Below are 17,548 nucleotides of genomic sequence, written 5' to 3' on the forward strand. Positions count from 1 at the left end.
CCTTCGGTTGTCACTACCAGGTGTGCGCTACTGGTATTTAGTGGGAAGAGGCCAAGGATGATGTTAAACATGTGACGATGAACAGGAGAGCCCCCCACAACAAAGAGTTATCTGGTGCAAAATGGCATAAGTGCTGAGGTTGAACAACTCTTTTCTAAGTCATTCAGATCTTATTACAGGTCCCTTGCACTTACTCTATAACAGGAGTAAGCAAAACCCTTCTTAGTCACAGCTGTTGGTCATAAATTTTGCTCTCACACTTCCTAATAAATATGTATTGTCTATTTTGGGGTTCTTCTGTTCTTAATCTGCCATGTTTCTGATTGCTTCTCTGTATTTTCTCCTGCACAAACACTGATACCATCTAGGTCTTGTGTCTTTTGGTACTTTGCTTTTGCCTATTGGTGTTTTGATGTTTATGGGGATACCCTCTCCCCTAGCTCCATTTTAAACTTTGTAAAAGTTGTGGTAAAATACACATTAAATTTACCACTGTAATCATTTTTAAGTGTACAGTTCAGTAGTGTTAAGTACATTCACCCTGTCATCCAAACAAGTTCCATAACCTATTCGGAAGCTTTGCTATCTATTGCTCTATTCTTATGTGGGAATTTAGAGAGATTACCTGTTGCTGTCTTCCCAGAATCCTCTTGCACAGAGTTTCAAAAGTAGAGAAATAAGTTTCTTAATAGAAAAATAATTTTAAAAAATGGCTTTCAAGAGTTACCTGCAACTCTATCCCTATTTAAGGCAGAGTTAAACTCTTCAACTTAAACATGGTAATCCAACCAATAACTACTATTTGAAATATTCTGAAGAGTCATGAAGCATTTCTTTTTAAGAAGTGAGAATGAAATATGGCATGTTCTTGCCAATAATCATAACACATGAGCCTCCAAAAATCCAATCTCTAAGACAGAATGTCAGAAAACTGATGGAGCAAGAAATTAAGAATAGAATCTATTTCATTCAAATTAAATGATTTGTAAAAGTATAAATTACACTTTGGCAGCCGACCCAGATCTCCCTAAGTATACTTCAAGAATTAATGAGAATCCATATACTTTGGGGTATTTGTAAGATATACTAGACAAAGTATTATTACTTTAGTCATTGTTTTGGAGAAAGTCTGGGCAAAGTCACTAAATACACTCCAAGGACTGGGGAAACAGAACAGATTGCAGAAGTGGTACACTTGGTATCATATACAGAAGGCAATTTAAAATATGGTTCCCACTCTTCAATGTTAGGCTCAATCAGTATAACAAATAGTTTGAAAAATCAGGTTATATCTTTGATCTTCCTAGACTTCAAATCAACTGAAAGCTTTTCCCTTAAGGCCCATGGGTATCCACTGAATGGTGGATTCCTTGGTGTCCTAAACTCTTTCATTTACAGAGCCCTTTATTTTATTCTTTTAAAAAATTGAAAATGACTTAAAGAAATCACCTCTCAACAATGTTGAGGCAGGACACGCCATCCTGGCCCCCCACAGCATAGAGAAAGCCTCCGAGCACTGCCACACCAACACTCGTCCTACACGTGCTTGTAGGAGCCACGTCGCTGCTCCACTGGTTTGTCTTAGGGTCATACCTGCGGAGAACACATTAAGAGCAGAGTTTGTATTACACAAAGAAAGTCTGGCTCAATTTACATATCTTTCCTCTAAATATGGGCTGATTAATAATTAAAGCATATGAAAAGCTATTTTATGTTTTAGTTTTTAATTTTTATTTAAACAACTACTATCCCTACTGATGTATCCTTACATTGTTTATGACATTTTGCCATTAAAACAGTAATTACTAATATGCCAAAAATAATTTTGGCATACAGGGGTTTAAGACCTTAATGTAGGGATAATCACTTTCCCCTGCCCTCCTTAAGCTCTTCTTTGCCTTGTCATTTGAGAAGTGACAATGGTTGAGAAGTCGCAGAGCCTGTAGTGAAGATATTTAAAGGTAGGGACACTTCGTATCCTTTTGATTCTGTCCTTTAGTTTTATTCTTGTAGAATCCATGAAACACAGATTCTGTGGAGAGAAACTCTTAATACTAGATGATTTTAAGGTCTTCGTTATTAAAAGTTGGCAACCTCAATATACTCAAACATACTCAGAGTATATTGTGGATTGATAAATTGTGGAATATGCACTAAAGAGGATTTAGGTTATAGAAACTGAAATTAAGTACTCCTCAGGTAAAGGTATCATGGTGGCAGTCTCCCAGCATAATTTCTTCTCTATTAGTTTACCAATCATGCTAATCCCATTCATCTTGCCCGTGTGTGGTTTAGGAAAGACCATTCTAGCTAATGACTGATGGGGGAAGGTCTGCTAGGAAGAACTGGGGTTTCTGGCAAGGATCCTTATTCCCAAAATTTCAGAAAGAAGACATGGCCCCTTTTCTTCCTCTGGACAGAGTTATGTCTAGATGTGATGCTCAAAACTGCTACAGCCCTCTTGATATCTACCTGAGAAGGAATCCATAGGTAAGTATTGCAGAGTTAAGGGAGATATCAGAGAGGTGGAGTTAAAGCCCCGAGAATCCGTGTTTCTGGAAAATAATAAATTATTTTAACCTGCTTACTAGAGGTTTTCTGTTAACCTGTAGCTGAAAGTATCCTAATTGAAAATTTGAGTGACAGAAACTCTTAATAATTGATAACCCATCCTCACACTCTCATCTCTGTGAAAATGCTTCAAAACCTGTGGTTTTGCTGATATATGGTCCTTCCTCGTAAATTTCTCTGGAAGGAAATGTGGATCTCAGGGTAGAGAAATATAATAATAATTAAAAGGCTTTATTATTTAAAAAACACGTTATTATTCTTGTATAGTTTTCCTTGTGCAAATGGATCATGACAAGTAGAATCATGGGGCATAGAGTACATTTGTTTCTTTTTTCTTTTTTTTAAGAGAGAGAGCATATGAGCAGGGAATAGGTACAGAGTGGGGGTGGTGCGAAAGAGAGAATCTAAAGCAGGCTCCATGCTCAGTGTGGAGCCCTACACAGAGCTCCACCCCACGACTCTGGGATCATAACTTGAGCTGAAATCAAGTCACATGCTCAGCTGAGTTGCCTACGTGCCACTCCCCCCACCTTTTTAAAAATAACATTTTATTCCATCTATTTACTTTTTTTTTTTTTTTTTTTTTTTTTTTAGAGACTGATGCATGTACAAGTGTGTGAGGGGCAGAGAGAGGACAGAAAGAATCTTAAGTGGCTCCACACTGGGCACATAGCCCAACATGGGGCTTGATGTCATGACCTGAGCTGAAATCAGGAGTCTGCTGCTGAACCAACTGAGCTACTGAGGCATTTTAAATTATACAACATACTATCAAAAAACTATCAATTTGTCTTTTTGTAATTATATCAATTTTATTTGTTTTCAATTTCATTTTTTTCTTTTCTTTGTATTTTCTTTGGTTTTGTGGCTTTTTAAAATAACTTCTTGATTTAAAAGAATGATTTATTTTCTTATGTTTCTTATTTTCAAATGAACGCATGTTAAGTTATAGTGCATATAAATTTGCCTCTGAATACTACCTTAGTTGCATTCCACACATTTTGATATATTTGGGCTTAATTATTATTAAGTTGTAAATATTTAATCATTTCCATTCTTATTTCTTTGATTAAATTTATTTTTATTTTTTAAATGATTTTAATTCTTTTAAGTAATTTCTACACTCAGTGTGGGGCTGCGGGACTTGAACTCACAACTCTCATATCAAGAGTTGCATGTTCTACTTACTGAGCCAGCCAGGCACCTCTAACTCAATTTGTTTTTCAGTGTGTGTGTGCGTGTGTGTGTGTGTGTGTGTGTGTGTGTGTTTTTAATGTCTATGGAGCTAATCCCTCTGTTTTGTTTTTCAGCTCTACAATCTATACCTCTAGATCTTTTTTCTTTTTTTTTATTTTAGAGAGAGAGCAAACAGGGGAGAGGGGCAGAGGGAGAGAGAGATAATCTTAAGCAGGCTCTATGTTCCATTTGGAGCCTGATGCAGGGCTCAATCCCACAACCCTGGGATCATAACCTAAGCTAAAATCAAGAGTCAGACTGACTGAGCCACCCAGGTGCCCGTATACCTCTAGATCTTTATATGTTGCAGGATTTTTTTTTCTAATATAATTTATTGTCAAGTTGGCTAACATACAGTGTATATACAGTGTATACACTTGGTTTTGGGGATAGATTCCCATGATTCATCACGTACATACAACACCCAGTGCTCATCCCAACAAGTGCCCTCCTCAATGCCCATCACCCATTTTCCCCACTCCCCTACCACCCCCCATCAACCCTCAGTTTGTTCTCTGTATTTAAGGGTGTCTTATGGATTGCCAACCTTCCTCTCTGTTTGTAACTATTTTTTCCCCTTCCTTTCCCCCATGATCTTCTGTTAAGTTTCTCCAGTTCTACATATGAGTGAATATATAGGATACCTGTCTTTTTCTGACTAATCTATTTCACTTAGCATTAATACCCTCCAGTTCCATCCATGTTGCTGCAAATGGCAGGATTCCATCCTTTTTCATTGCCAAGTAGTATTCCATTGTATATATAAACCACATCTTCTTTATCCATTCATCAGTTGATGGACATTTAGGCTCTTTCCATAATTTGGCTATTGTTGAAAGCACTGCTATAACATTGGGGTATATGTGCCCATTTGAACCAGCACTCCTGTATCCTTTGGATAAAATCCTAGTAGTGCAATTGTTGGGTCATAGCGTAGCTCTATTTTTAACTTTTTGAGGAAACTCCACACTGTTTTCCAGAGTGGCTGTACCAGTTTGCATTCCCACCTACAGTGCAAGAGGGTTCCCATTTCTCCACCTCCTCATCAGCATCTGTAGTTTCCTGAGTTGTTCATTTTAGCCACTCTGACCAGTGTGAAGTGGTATCTCAGTGTGGCTTTGATTTGTATTTCCCTGATGATGAGGGATGCTGAGCATCGTTTCATGTGTCTATTGGCCATCTGGATGTCTTCTTTGGAAAAGTGTCTATTCATGTCTTCTGCCCATTCCTTCACTCGATTCTTTGTTTTTCAGGGGTTGAGTTTGGTAAGTTCTCTATAGATTTTGGATACTAGCTCTTTATGTGATATGTCATTTGCAAATATCTTCTCCCATTCCGTCAGGTTGCCTTTTAGTTTTGTTGATTGGTTCCTTTGCTGTGCAGAAGCTTTTTATCTTGATGAGGTCCCCATAGTTCTTTTTTGTTTTTAATTCCCTTGCTTTGGAGATGTGCCGGGCAAGAAACTGCTCAGGCTGAGGTCAAAGAGGTTTTTGCCTGCTTTCTCCTCTAGAGAACAGTCTATGTGTCTGTTTCTGTGCTGATACCATGCTGTCTTGATGATTACAGCTTTGTAATAATAGAGGCTAAAGTCTGGGATGGTGATGCCTCCCGCTTTGGTTTTCTTTTTCAACATTTGGCTATTTGGGGATCTTTTGTGGTTCCATACAAATTTTAGGATTGTTTGTTCTAGCTTTGAGAAGAATGCTGGTGCAATTTTGATTGGGATTGCATTGAAAGCATAGATTGCTTTGGATAGTATTGATATTTTAACAATATTTGTTCTTCCAATCCATGAGCATAGAATGTTTTTCCATTTCTTTGTGTCTTCTTCAATTTCCTTCATAAGTTTTCCATAGTTTTCAGCATACAGATCTTTTACATCTTTGGTTAGGTTTATTCCTAGGTATTTTATGGCTCTTGGTGCAATTGTAAATGGGACCGATTTCTTGATTTCTTTTTTTTTTTTTTTTTTTGCTTCATTATTGGTGTAGAGAAACGCAACCAATATCTGTATAGTGATTTTGTATCCTGCGACTTTGCTGAATTCATGTATCAGTTCTAACAGCTTTTTGGTGAAATCTTTTGGATTTTCCATGCAGAGTATCATGTCATCTGGAAAAGTGAAAGTTTGACTTCTTTGCCAATTTGGATGCCTTTTATTTCATTTTGCTGTCTGACTGCTGAGGCTAGGACTTCCAACACTATATTAAACAACAGTGGACATCTGTTGAGAGTGGACATCCCTGTCATGTTCCTGATCTCAAGGGAAAATCTCAGTTTTTCCCCACTGAGGATGATATTAGCTGTGAGCTTTTCATATATGGCTTTTATCATGTTAAGGTATGTTCCTTCTATCCTGACTTTCTTGAGGGTTTTTACTGAGAAAGAATGCTGTATTTTGTCAAGTGTTTTTTCTGCATCTATTGACAAGATCATATGGTCTTATCCTTTCTTTTACTAACATGATGTATCACATTGATTGAATTGCGAATATTGAACCAGCCCTGCTATGGTGCAGGATTTCATAGACATGTTTAGGAGATACCAAGAATCACTGTAAATCACAGCTGAATGAAAAAGGGTGTATGTGAGCCAGAAGCTAGACGTTCTTAAAAACCAATTATTGTAGGATTCCAATGTGCCAGGCACTGTGATAGACATGGGAAAAGGCATTTTAACAATGATAGCCAGATATATACAAGTATGTTTAAAATACTTTTGAAAAAGCAGAGGAATGAGTAATTAATAGTCTGTAGGGTGTCAGAGAAGGCTTTATAAAAGATGTAACATTTGAATCTTGAAGAGATATTCCAGGGAAGAAAGAACACCATGCATATGAGTAGGCAAAGAGGGAATAAAAGAGTTTAGCATGCCCAAGGAACCACAGGCAATTGGGCAGGTCTGCAGTTGCATTAGGGAATGGGGTGTGTCAGGGAAGACAGACTGGAAAAAAAGATCAGGTGGAGGTTAAATTATAAAGGACTCATATGTTATGCTAAGTGGTCAAGGTTGCCAACTAGTAGATGAAATACTAAAGCAGCAAATCACACCTGTTTCCTGGTTAACATCTCAAATAAAACTTTATGACTAGCAGAGAAAAAAATTTCAAATTCACCTTACTTACCTTTCAACACTATTGAGATAAGAAGATCCATCATGGCCTCCTACTGCATATAGCAGGTCATCAAGAACACTAACCCCAACTCCACATCGCCTCTTACTCATTGAAGCTACCATTCGCCATTCGTTGGTCTGTGGATCATATCGTTCGACACTAGAAATGGCATCTCCACTGCACCAGCCACCAACTGGGGGAAGTAATATAAGTGGTCAAGAGAATACCTGTCCTAATGCACAAAATGTATCACTCACTTCAAAACTTCAAATTATGACATACTGCTTGGACTTACCAAATATCTCTAGAAGCAGGTCAAAACATAAGTTATGACTTTTACTTATTTCACTGGGGTTGCTATAATCTTTAATTTTCTAAATAAATCCATTTTACAAAGAAGGACAAGGACACCAATTTAAATCAGATTGGGAAGTAAGTGGCATTTAATGGATGAAACACTGAATTTAGTTAGAAAACTGGAGTTTGTGTATTACCTCTACTAAGTGATGTGATCTTAGGAATATCTTACAAACTACCTTATTTGTTACATAAGGAATAAAAATTTTTAAGTGAAATAATATTTTTTTTTTAAGGTTTTTTTTTATTTATTTCTAGAGAGAGAGAGAGCGTGAGCAGGGGAGGGTCAGAGAGAGAGGGAGTCACAGACTGAAATAGGCTCCAGGCTCTGAGCTGGCAGTCAGCACAGAGCCCGACGCGGGGCTCGAACCCACGAACCGTGAGATCATGACCTAAGCGAAAGTCGGACGCTTAACCGACTAAGCCACCCAGGCGCCCCTTAAGTGAAATAATAAATACGTGACACTGCTTTCTAAAGAATAAAACACTAATTAAATGTAATTTCTTATCGAAAGCTGAAAGAACTAAAACTTGACAAAAAATAACAAGTGTTGGTGAAGATGTGGAGAAAAGGGAATCTTCATACACTGTTAGCAAAATGTAAATTGGTGCAACCACTCTGGAAAACAATATGGAGGCCTCAAAAAATTAAAAATATAACTATCATATGACTCAGGAATCCCACTTCTGAATATTTATCCACAGAAAATGAAAACATCAATTCAAAGAGAAATATGAACCCCCATGTTCAATGCAGCATTATTTATAATAGCCAAGATATGAAAGCAACCTAAGGCTCTACTGATAAATGAATAGAGATATACTACATATATACAATTGAATATTATTCAGCCATAAAAAAGGAAGGAAATCTTGTCACTTGTGACAACACAGTTGGATCTAGAGAGATCCAACCAAGTGCAATAAGTCAGACAAATACTGTACAATTTCACTTACATGGAAACAAACAGAACAAAACAAAACAAAAAACAAAACCAGAAAAAAACTCCCAGATACAGGAAACAAACTGTTGGTTACCAGAGTGGAGTAGAGTTGGGGGGCAGGCAAAATAGGTAAAGGGATTAAAAAGGTATAAATTCCCAGTATAAAATATATTAGTCATGGGAATGTAATGTAGAGCACAGGAAATACAATCAATAATATAATAACTTTGTGTGGTAATACATGGTACCATGATTAATAGTGAGGATCATTTTATAATGTATAAAAATATCAAATCAGTATGATGTATACCTGAAACTAACGAGATACTGTATGTCAATTATACTTAAAAAAAAAAAAAGAATTATAAGTCAGAATCCTGGTTTTCTTTTTATTCTATTGGGTAAAGGGATTTTGTTCATCTATTCATGGTCTCTTAACAGGTCCTCGTGTGGATCTCTTTTGTACTGCTGATGGGAATGCAAACTGGTGCACCCACTCTGGAAAGCAGTATGGAGGTCACTCAAAAAGTTAAAAATAGAACTACTCTATGATCTAGCAATTGGATAAATACTAGGTATTTATCCAAGGGATACAGGTATGCTCATTTGAAGGGAATGGAATGAGTTATAGCAGCACTATCAACAATACCCAAAGTATGGAAAGAGCCCAAATGTCCATTGATAGATGAATGGATAATGAAAATATGGTATATATACAATGGAGTATTACTCAGCAATCAAAAAGAATGAAATCTTGCCATTTCCACCTATGTCCTGAAATCACTGTTGCACTGTATGTTAACTAACTTGGATGTAAATTTAAAAAATAAATAAAAATTTAAAAAATAGGTCCTCTTGTGACTGAAAATAATACAAAAATTCTTATGATTTATAGTATAAAATACTTTACTTTCTGTTTAATCTACAGCCTGTAGGGAATTCTACATTATCCAACCTGACATTTAAGGTCAGGAAATGTTTTGAAGAAACTAAATTTTTCATAACCAGAATAACAGGTTCAAATGGAGTTCCACAGAGCTTCTCAGAGTGCTCTCTGAATAAAAGTGTGGGTATAGCAGATAATTTTAATTTATTATTCTTTCAAATAATCGCTATTCCAATCTAAACTAACGGCTACATTCTGGAGATTAAAAAGTGAGGTCTAACGATACTTCAATTTCAAAACACTTCAAAAATAATGGTTTCAACAGGGATCCCAATAACTTCCTGAGCCAGAGTAAAATGAGAATAATGTGTTTTTTTAAACATTTATTTATTTATTTTGAGAGAGAGAGAACAAGTGCGTGCAAGTGGGGGAGGGGCAGAAAGAGATGGAGAGAGAGAATCTTAAGCAGGCTCCCCACTCAGCATGCGCGTGGGGTGGGGGCCTGATGTGGGGCTCGATGTCACAACTGTGAGATTATGACCTAGGCCAAAATCAAGAGCGATCACTTAACCAACTGAGCCACCCAGGCACCCTAAAGATTTTATTTTTAAGTAATCTCGACACCCAAAGTGGGGCTTAAGCCCCCAACTCTAAGACCAAGAGTCACATGCTCCATCAATTGAACCAGCCATTTTTTTAAAGTAAGCTCTATGCCCAACATGGGGCTTGAACTCATGACCCTGAGATCAAGAGCTGCATGCTCTACTACTTTCTTAGCCAGCCACATGCCCCAATACCATGATTTAACCAAAGAGGCAAATGAGATTTTCATGAAGTTGGTTACACATTGAAAACATGTCACCTGGCAATTTATAATCATATCACACTGGTAAAATATGGTAGAAACCAGCAGGCTAAAAATGGCAGTTGTTAAATAATTCAAGCGAAGTCAAGTTTAAATTTCTATTTAAAGGAGCTACATTAATTTGGCAATGTCTCTCGGCATCCCCAAAGGTTTATCTTGTCTTGTTCCACTGGATTGGTATCCCCACTGAATCTTGAGAGGAGCCTGGATCCAAAGTATACTTTTCATACACTTATTTGGCTTAGCCTCCAGGTTTTGATCACAGGGAAGTTCTCTTCTGTTTCATTTTTCTGAGTTTCTATTATCCTCCCCTCTACCTTAATCTAGTTCCTAATTATTGCCAGAGTGTTCTGAGGCTGATGGAACAGTCGCGTACTGCTATTCCTACTCTATCCTTACTCCAGGTACTAAAACTAACAGCCAAATAAAACAGTTAATAGATCTCCATAATAATGGACATAACTCCATAAAGACGGTCCTACTACTAGAATTTCCAAAACCTACATGACACCATGAAGACACAGGTACAAATAATTAGATCTTGCAGTCTTCTAATTTTAAAAAAATAGGCAATCAACTTTCAAAATTGGGAAAGAGAAACTCTAAAACTGGTATATGGGAGAGCGAGGATCCAGATGTATGTAGGTATGAGCGTGCAAATGTCTGTGTAAACCCACATAAGGATAAGTAAGAATAATACAAATTATAAATCTATTAATAGCAGAGACATGTGGACACTAGGGGCATGGGATAACTCAGTGCGTAATTAACAATTACGTTTGAAATCTAAAACAAAAATGAAGAAATTCCTCAAAAGAGAAGAAAAAAGCCTGATGAGGATTGGAGAGAAAAAGAAAACTTGGCATCAATTTTCTTCTTGAAGAAATACTACAGTCCTCTACACGAAGAAATTTAGATGACAAAATTTAAAAAGAGAGAGCTCAAAACATAAATCATCAAATTTTCCTTCTAAAAATATAGGGGAAAATATATTCCCACATGCAAGAGAAAATTAAATTGGAAAGAAAAAGACAGGCAGTGGTTAGGCTGATGGAAAAGGATACCAGGCCCCAGAGACAGCACAAAATTCCCTGATGAAAAGGAATAGAACACTTCATATATTAAAGTGGGACAGAAGAATCCAAGGATATCGACATCTAAGGAGCCATGGAATTAGTGAAAGTTGGGAGTTTAAATACAAATGCTATGAGTCCCGGTTAGCTCCATGAATCAGAATTAGAAAAAAAATCCAAAGAACTTGCTACAGACTGAACGTTTGTATGTCCCACCAAAATTCATATGTTGAACTCTAGTCCCCAGTGTGATGGTGTTAGGAGGTAGGGCCTTTTCAAGGAGCTTAGGTCATGAGGGCAGAGCTTTCATGAATGGGTCAGTGTTCTCAGAAAGGAGACCTCAGAAAGTTCCCTTGCCCCTACCTCCGTGTAAGGACACAGCAAAAAGGCGAGAAGACCACCTTCTATGAAGACACAGAATCTGCTGGTGCTTTAATCTTGGACTTCCCAAACTCCAGAACTGTGAGAGATAAATTTATGCTGTTTATAACCACCCAGTTTCTGGTTTTCTGTTAAAGTAGCCCGAATGGACTATGACAGAACTAATAAAAAGTAGTTTGATGCAACAGTGAGGAAGTTATTATTCGGGTGAACAAGGAAGCTGAATTTACATGGATGGAAGTGATATCTGAGGATGAAAGTTCTCAGAGATTAAGGAGCAGTGAGCAAGAGCAAAATGATACAGCAAGTTGTCTTGGGCTCAGTCTAGCTCAGTGGAGCTAGGAATGTGTGTCACTGTTTAAGATAATGCTTTGTTTCTTAAAATTTTTTAATGTTTATTTATTTTTGAGAGAGAGACAAGACTGTGAATGGGGGAGAAACAGAGAAAGAGGGACACACAGATTTTGAAGCAGGCTTCAGGCTCTGAGCTGCAGCAAGCATGGAGCCTGATATGGGGCTCGAACCCACAAACCACGAGATCATGACATGAGCCAAAGTCGGGTGCCAACTGAGCCACCCAGGACCCCCTGTGAAGATAATGTTATTTTGACAGTTCTAGGTAATTATGAGGTGTCTTGAACACTGGTATATAAAAAATGCATATGACTCGTTTTAACAAAACATCCATTGCATGACATTTTTAGACTTATATAAAAATAGAGCACTCTTGGAGAATACCAGTGTTGGATCATGAGTTAAGGAATTAAGCTATATGGTAACTTATTATGTGTTTCTCGTGACAGTGGATGTCACAATTGTCCAAGGGACTATTCAAATGAGTTTAACATGTGGGAAAATAATCAGTTTAATCATAGTATATTAAGATCCAAACCTGCAAAGAGTACTTCTCCACATCGGATAGGTTTCCGTGGTCTTGTCCTTGGTCCTTGCATTAGTGGTCGTTCTTGAGGCAAGAGGAGATAGTTTTTAGCTTCATCTACCAAGTCTCTGTGAAGAAAATTCTGCCTTTATTCCAAATGTCTAAATAATATTGTTAGTCAAATCCCAATATGATTTAGGAACAGGTAAGTTGGCCAAGGGAGCAAGCACAAATCAACCCAAATCATGAATGCTAGCCAATATTAAAAAAGCACAAACATGAGAGAAATGATGCCAGTCATACTATGAGTTGTAAATTGATTGCTATTTCCATCATGACTTCCTATCTTAGTGCAAATTTAGCCTGAAACTCATTATGCTTGGGGCCAACAATAACTTACGGGAAACTAAAACTTAAAACTCAATCACCAACCTGCATAATTATTGCTTTCTAGTGAATTTTACTAGATTCTGTAGGATACTGGCAAAGTAGCACATCAGCCTTGGCACTAGATAGTTATTAGATTAATTAAATAATAAGACCAGATAAAAAATCGGATTGCTAAAAAGAAACATTGTACTGTCATGTAATATTAATTTGCTATCTGGTACTGTATGAAATGGCTTACTCTCAGCAAATCTACTGAGGAGGAACAATTTTTTTTCTTGTCTATTAAGGTACTTTCTGAGAAGAACCTAGTAATTACACTTGTTAAATACAATATCCTAATATAAACTATTCACATATGTACTTTGCTCATGTAAGTCCTCTCTGAGTGATTCAGCATCTGATTAGTGCAAATCTTTCTCAATTTCGAAAGTGTTTCCTAGAATATATTTTCATTTCTCTAGCTTTTTATGCTACAAAGAGTAATTTATTCCTGCAGGACCAATCACAACCATGACCCATAGTACACTTCCAATATATGGCTTTGATAGGACCCCTTTTTGAGTTTACTTATCCTAAAATAAAATCCCCAAACCAACAGCTCCTCTCCACCCAAAACCCAAGCTGATGACCAAGAACTTTCCCGAGCTTCCTGAGCCTTAAAAACAAAGACTATGATCTCTTAATAGCGGTTTTTAGGTGTTCAGGGGTTCCTAGAAGGAGTATAGAGCTAAAACTTAACAATTCAACCCAAAATTAATAGTAACAATGAGAACACTTATAGCTATGTGTCAGTCCCTGTTTTAAGGGTTTAGTATATATTAACTCAACAATCCCCACCATTGGGGATTAGGTACTATTATTGTCCCTACTTTACAGATAAAGAAACCGTAGCAGAAAGAGATTAAGGTGACTTGCCTAAGGTCCCACATCTAGTAAATGGTGAGGTCAGGATATCAGTAAAGGGCTTCCCTTAAAAGTGACTTTGGAAGTAACTTTACTTTGTGCATCAGAATCAGTACAATCTGATTTATATTTTATGGGAGAGGAGCACTTTTGCATTGTTTCTTCAGATTGCAGAATCCATAATTCATATAGTTTTCCTTCTGCTATTGTACATATTTGAGGGAATTAATTGCCATTTTTGTCTGTTTTTTAAATTTAAAATTCAAATATTGGGGCACCTGTGGGGCTCAGTCAGTTAAGTATCTGCCTCTTGATATTGGCTCAGGTCATGATCTCGCGGCCCTGAGATCAAGCTCCATGTTGGGGTGTGCTGAGTGGGGAGCCTGCATGGGCTTCTCTCTCTCCCTTTCTCTCTGTCTCTCCCCACTCACTTACACACTCTCTCTCAAAATAAATAAACATTTAAAAATAAATAAATAAATAAATAAATAAATAAAATACAAATATCTAAACCCCCCTCTGACATTTCTTGCTAAGGGATAGGCTTCAGATTATAGAAGAAAGGCAAATAACTCTACATGTTCTACCTCTGTTCTAGGGATTTCTAACACTAGAACAAGTTTCTTTAGTCACTAAGGGAGACCCAAAAGTCAGTGTATTTTAAGGAGTTCTGAGTATTGACTTACACTTTCATTTTTATATAGAGAACATGATAGGGAAAAAATGGTTAAAAACATCATATAGTTTAATTTGAACCTAAATCTTAAAATCTGGGAAGTAATTTATTAAATTGTCTCTATATTATAGAGATAGTCCAATAAAATAGGTGTTTTGTTTGTATGATAAAAGCACTTAGACTTTCTTTCACAAAAAAAACATTATAAAACTACTCCACCAAGCTCTAGTGGAAATCCTGCCACAGCTATTTAAGGGGCAGACCTTTGACTCTGTCCACGTGAGAAAGCAAGGCTGGTCCTATTCCCCAAGTAGGTACGTGTGATGGAAGAAAAACGCTCCTGAGACTTTTTTGACAGATTCATCAGCATTATTTATCTCAAGAAAAACATGTATTAGCAGAGAACTGCCTCTTCAAATTCAAGCTTGCATTAAAATCTTAGAAATCTACCTCTTTATTGCCACTTCTACACCAATAAGCACCACACATAAAAACTAATGGAATGGAATACTGGAAGCTCAGTCCTCTCTTCTTCCATCTCCTCCTCTTGACCCTAACCCAGAAGAAAAACCTGTTAAATACTGCTCTGGTGTCAGCACTAAGAAATACAATATTTAGGAAGTAATACAAATAAAGAAATTAGGAGAAAAAAAAACCAGAAATGCTTAGTTGTTGATTTTTCCCACCCAGGGCCATTCATACCTGCATTCTTCATCACTTTTGATGAGGGGATCAGAGCCTACAGTGCCCACCAGGAACTTGGGACTAAGCAAAGGTAGGCGAACATGCTGCAGCACCTAAGAGATAATAAATACCGTTAAAGGCATGAGCTCCCACCCGCAAAATATTTAAGAGAATGCATAACATAAGTTCCTATAGTATTTCCAATTGTTTTGGGATCTAACTGAATTAATTTGATTTAATAAATAATAAAGAGGGAGGGAAGGCATAAATACTAAACATAAATTTATTCTACCAATAATCAGAATAGTCAGAAAATTGAAAGCATACTAATATCATTTTAGAAAGCTACTTTGAGCTTTCAGTAATATGTTATAAGCTCTTCTATAATTAGCTTACATAACTGGATTCGAACAATCCAGAAGAATATCCTATTAAATTTCTAAAAACTATAGCCATAATTACAAGAACATTAAGCATTCATTTAGTGACCACTTATGCCCCATATCATCCCTTTACTCTTCCAAATGTGATGGGATTTCCAAGCCACAAGGAAGGGAAGCACGATAATCGCCATCCTTGCTTTCTTTTGTTCATTTACACCATTTAGGTGCTGACTTGTGCTATCACCCTAATCTAGAGTTGATGCAAATTAGAAAGGAAGCCAAGGAGCAAAACATTCATAATGATAAATACTTAAAATGCTTCTAAACACTATCTTCTTGATTATTTGGGAGAAAAGGTGTCTCTTACAGTCTAATATAAGGGGCAGTGACAATTGTTTATTTTTTGCAAGTCAAACATGTATTATCCAGTACCAAAAGGGCAGTTACTGGAAGAAACATTTCCACCATACCTGGGGTAACTGAGGACGTCTTTCTTGAATACTGTATTTGACCCAGGCCATCACTGCATTGAACACCTGTTCTTCACTGCGAACATTCAGTTCATCACTAGATATTATATCAATGAGCTGATTGGCTGGAAGCAACATGAACTCTTCACTTTCCATCACCTGTTCAAAGTTCGGTAAGAATAAAAGAAAAATAACTCTGTGACCACATTTAATTTACTGTTGGTGATTATTTACTTGTCAATGTAGGTTCATCGGTTGTAACAAACATATCTTTCTGTTGCAGGATATTGATAATAGGGATGGGTGTGTGTGTGTGTGTGTGTGTGTGTGTGTGTGTGTGTGTGTATGGGGTACATGGGAGCTCTGTTCCAGTTAGCTGTGAACTTAAAACTGATCTAAAAACTAATGTTTACTAATTTTTAAAAAGGTGGGGAACAAAGAAAAGTACTGAGGACACAATTAAAATTTTGAAAAAATAATTTGTGATTCAAGCAGTTTAAGAAAAATAAAATCTGCTTTTCTAAAATGAAGTATCAAAATACATACTTACATTCAAAATAAACAAAGCTAACTACATCAAATTATAACTCCAGAACTATGAGGTGAATAAAAAATCAGAAAAAGCTTTCAGAGGAAGATTAGTTGCTGAAAGAGCAATGTCTTGGGCACACACACCAAGGGGGCCAGTTTAAAAAGAGAATGAGGGTGTCAGCAATTCCACAAGCAAGAATGAATATACTGAGGAGAGAGACCCATGAAAACTTCTGAGGATCAAACCACTCTGATATGTAAATATCAGAGTGGAGATGAAACGGCAACAAGGATATTACCTTATTGTGCAGTCCAGCCACAAATCCCAAGATGTTGTAAATCCTGTCATCAGTATGTAGAGTAAAAGGCTCAGGGTGCAATGTGGAGGAGGGAAACGGTCAATGCTACCCTCCATGCTGTCTGTTTTCTCATTCAGAAGATTGTGCTACATGTGATGTCTATATCAGTGCAAGAAGGATGTGGTTAGGAGTAACCTCTAATGCAGATGATGTTTTCTTTTAGGACAGAGATTTTTTCATGCTCATCAAAAAGTCAGAATATTTAGCAGCATACAAGATAAGCCACAGCAACTTAAATATTTGATTAAGACTGTTTTATCCCAAGTACATTAGAAAAAAAATGCTGTAAGGTTGACTATCCTCATAGCAGAAAATATTAATGAGATCTCCAATTTTTATGGCACAGGTTTTCAAATCACCTGAGTGAGAGACCTTCTGGGATTCAGGAAATAAGATAGGTTACCTCCAAATTTTAGCTGAAGTTGGTTACCCACGTAACTTAGTAGTTAGAATGGCTGCATTGTATTCTCTGTGGCAGGGCTGTCAGATTTAGCAAATAAAAACAAAGGACGTGCTTACACTACAAAGTTACTTGTTGTGTGTCTGAAATTCATAATGAACTGGGCACCCTGTATTTTATCTGGCAACCCCAACTTGGAGGCTATAAAATCAAGGCAAAATTCGGGGCCCAGTCCCAAATTATGTGTGCTGGCCTTCACAGCATGCAGAACTGTAGCCATGATGGTATCTTTCCTCTTCACCACCCGCCCCCCCCAACTCTGATCTCTTAATTCAAACACAAGTGTGGTATCATCTAGCTTTGCAAAGAAGTGCCTTAACATTCTTTTGGATCTTGTTAAAATATAAATTATTTTTCCCCAACTTAGTGATTATAAACCAATGA

General features: G+C 37.0%; 1 protein-coding gene across 1 annotated transcript in view; it reads right to left on the minus strand.

Annotated features, from left to right (window-relative positions):
- KLHL20 (kelch like family member 20) overlaps positions 1-17,548 on the minus strand; it is a 57,233-nt gene that overhangs the window by 16,395 nt on the left and 23,290 nt on the right. The window contains exons 4-8 of the mRNA XM_077763351.1: positions 15,815-15,973; positions 14,980-15,074; positions 12,321-12,436; positions 6,932-7,115; positions 1,450-1,593 (exon numbers count right to left, since the gene is read on the minus strand). Coding sequence (XP_077619477.1) covers positions 1,450-1,593; positions 6,932-7,115; positions 12,321-12,436; positions 14,980-15,074; positions 15,815-15,973 — 698 coding nt within the window. The remainder of the gene's footprint in view (positions 1-1,449; positions 1,594-6,931; positions 7,116-12,320; positions 12,437-14,979; positions 15,075-15,814; positions 15,974-17,548) is intronic.

The sequence above is a fragment of the Crocuta crocuta genome, unplaced genomic scaffold (assembly GCF_008692635.1).
Source record: "Crocuta crocuta isolate KB4526 unplaced genomic scaffold, BGI_CrCroc_1.0 scaffold3, whole genome shotgun sequence".
Taxonomy (NCBI): domain Eukaryota; kingdom Metazoa; phylum Chordata; class Mammalia; order Carnivora; family Hyaenidae; genus Crocuta; species Crocuta crocuta.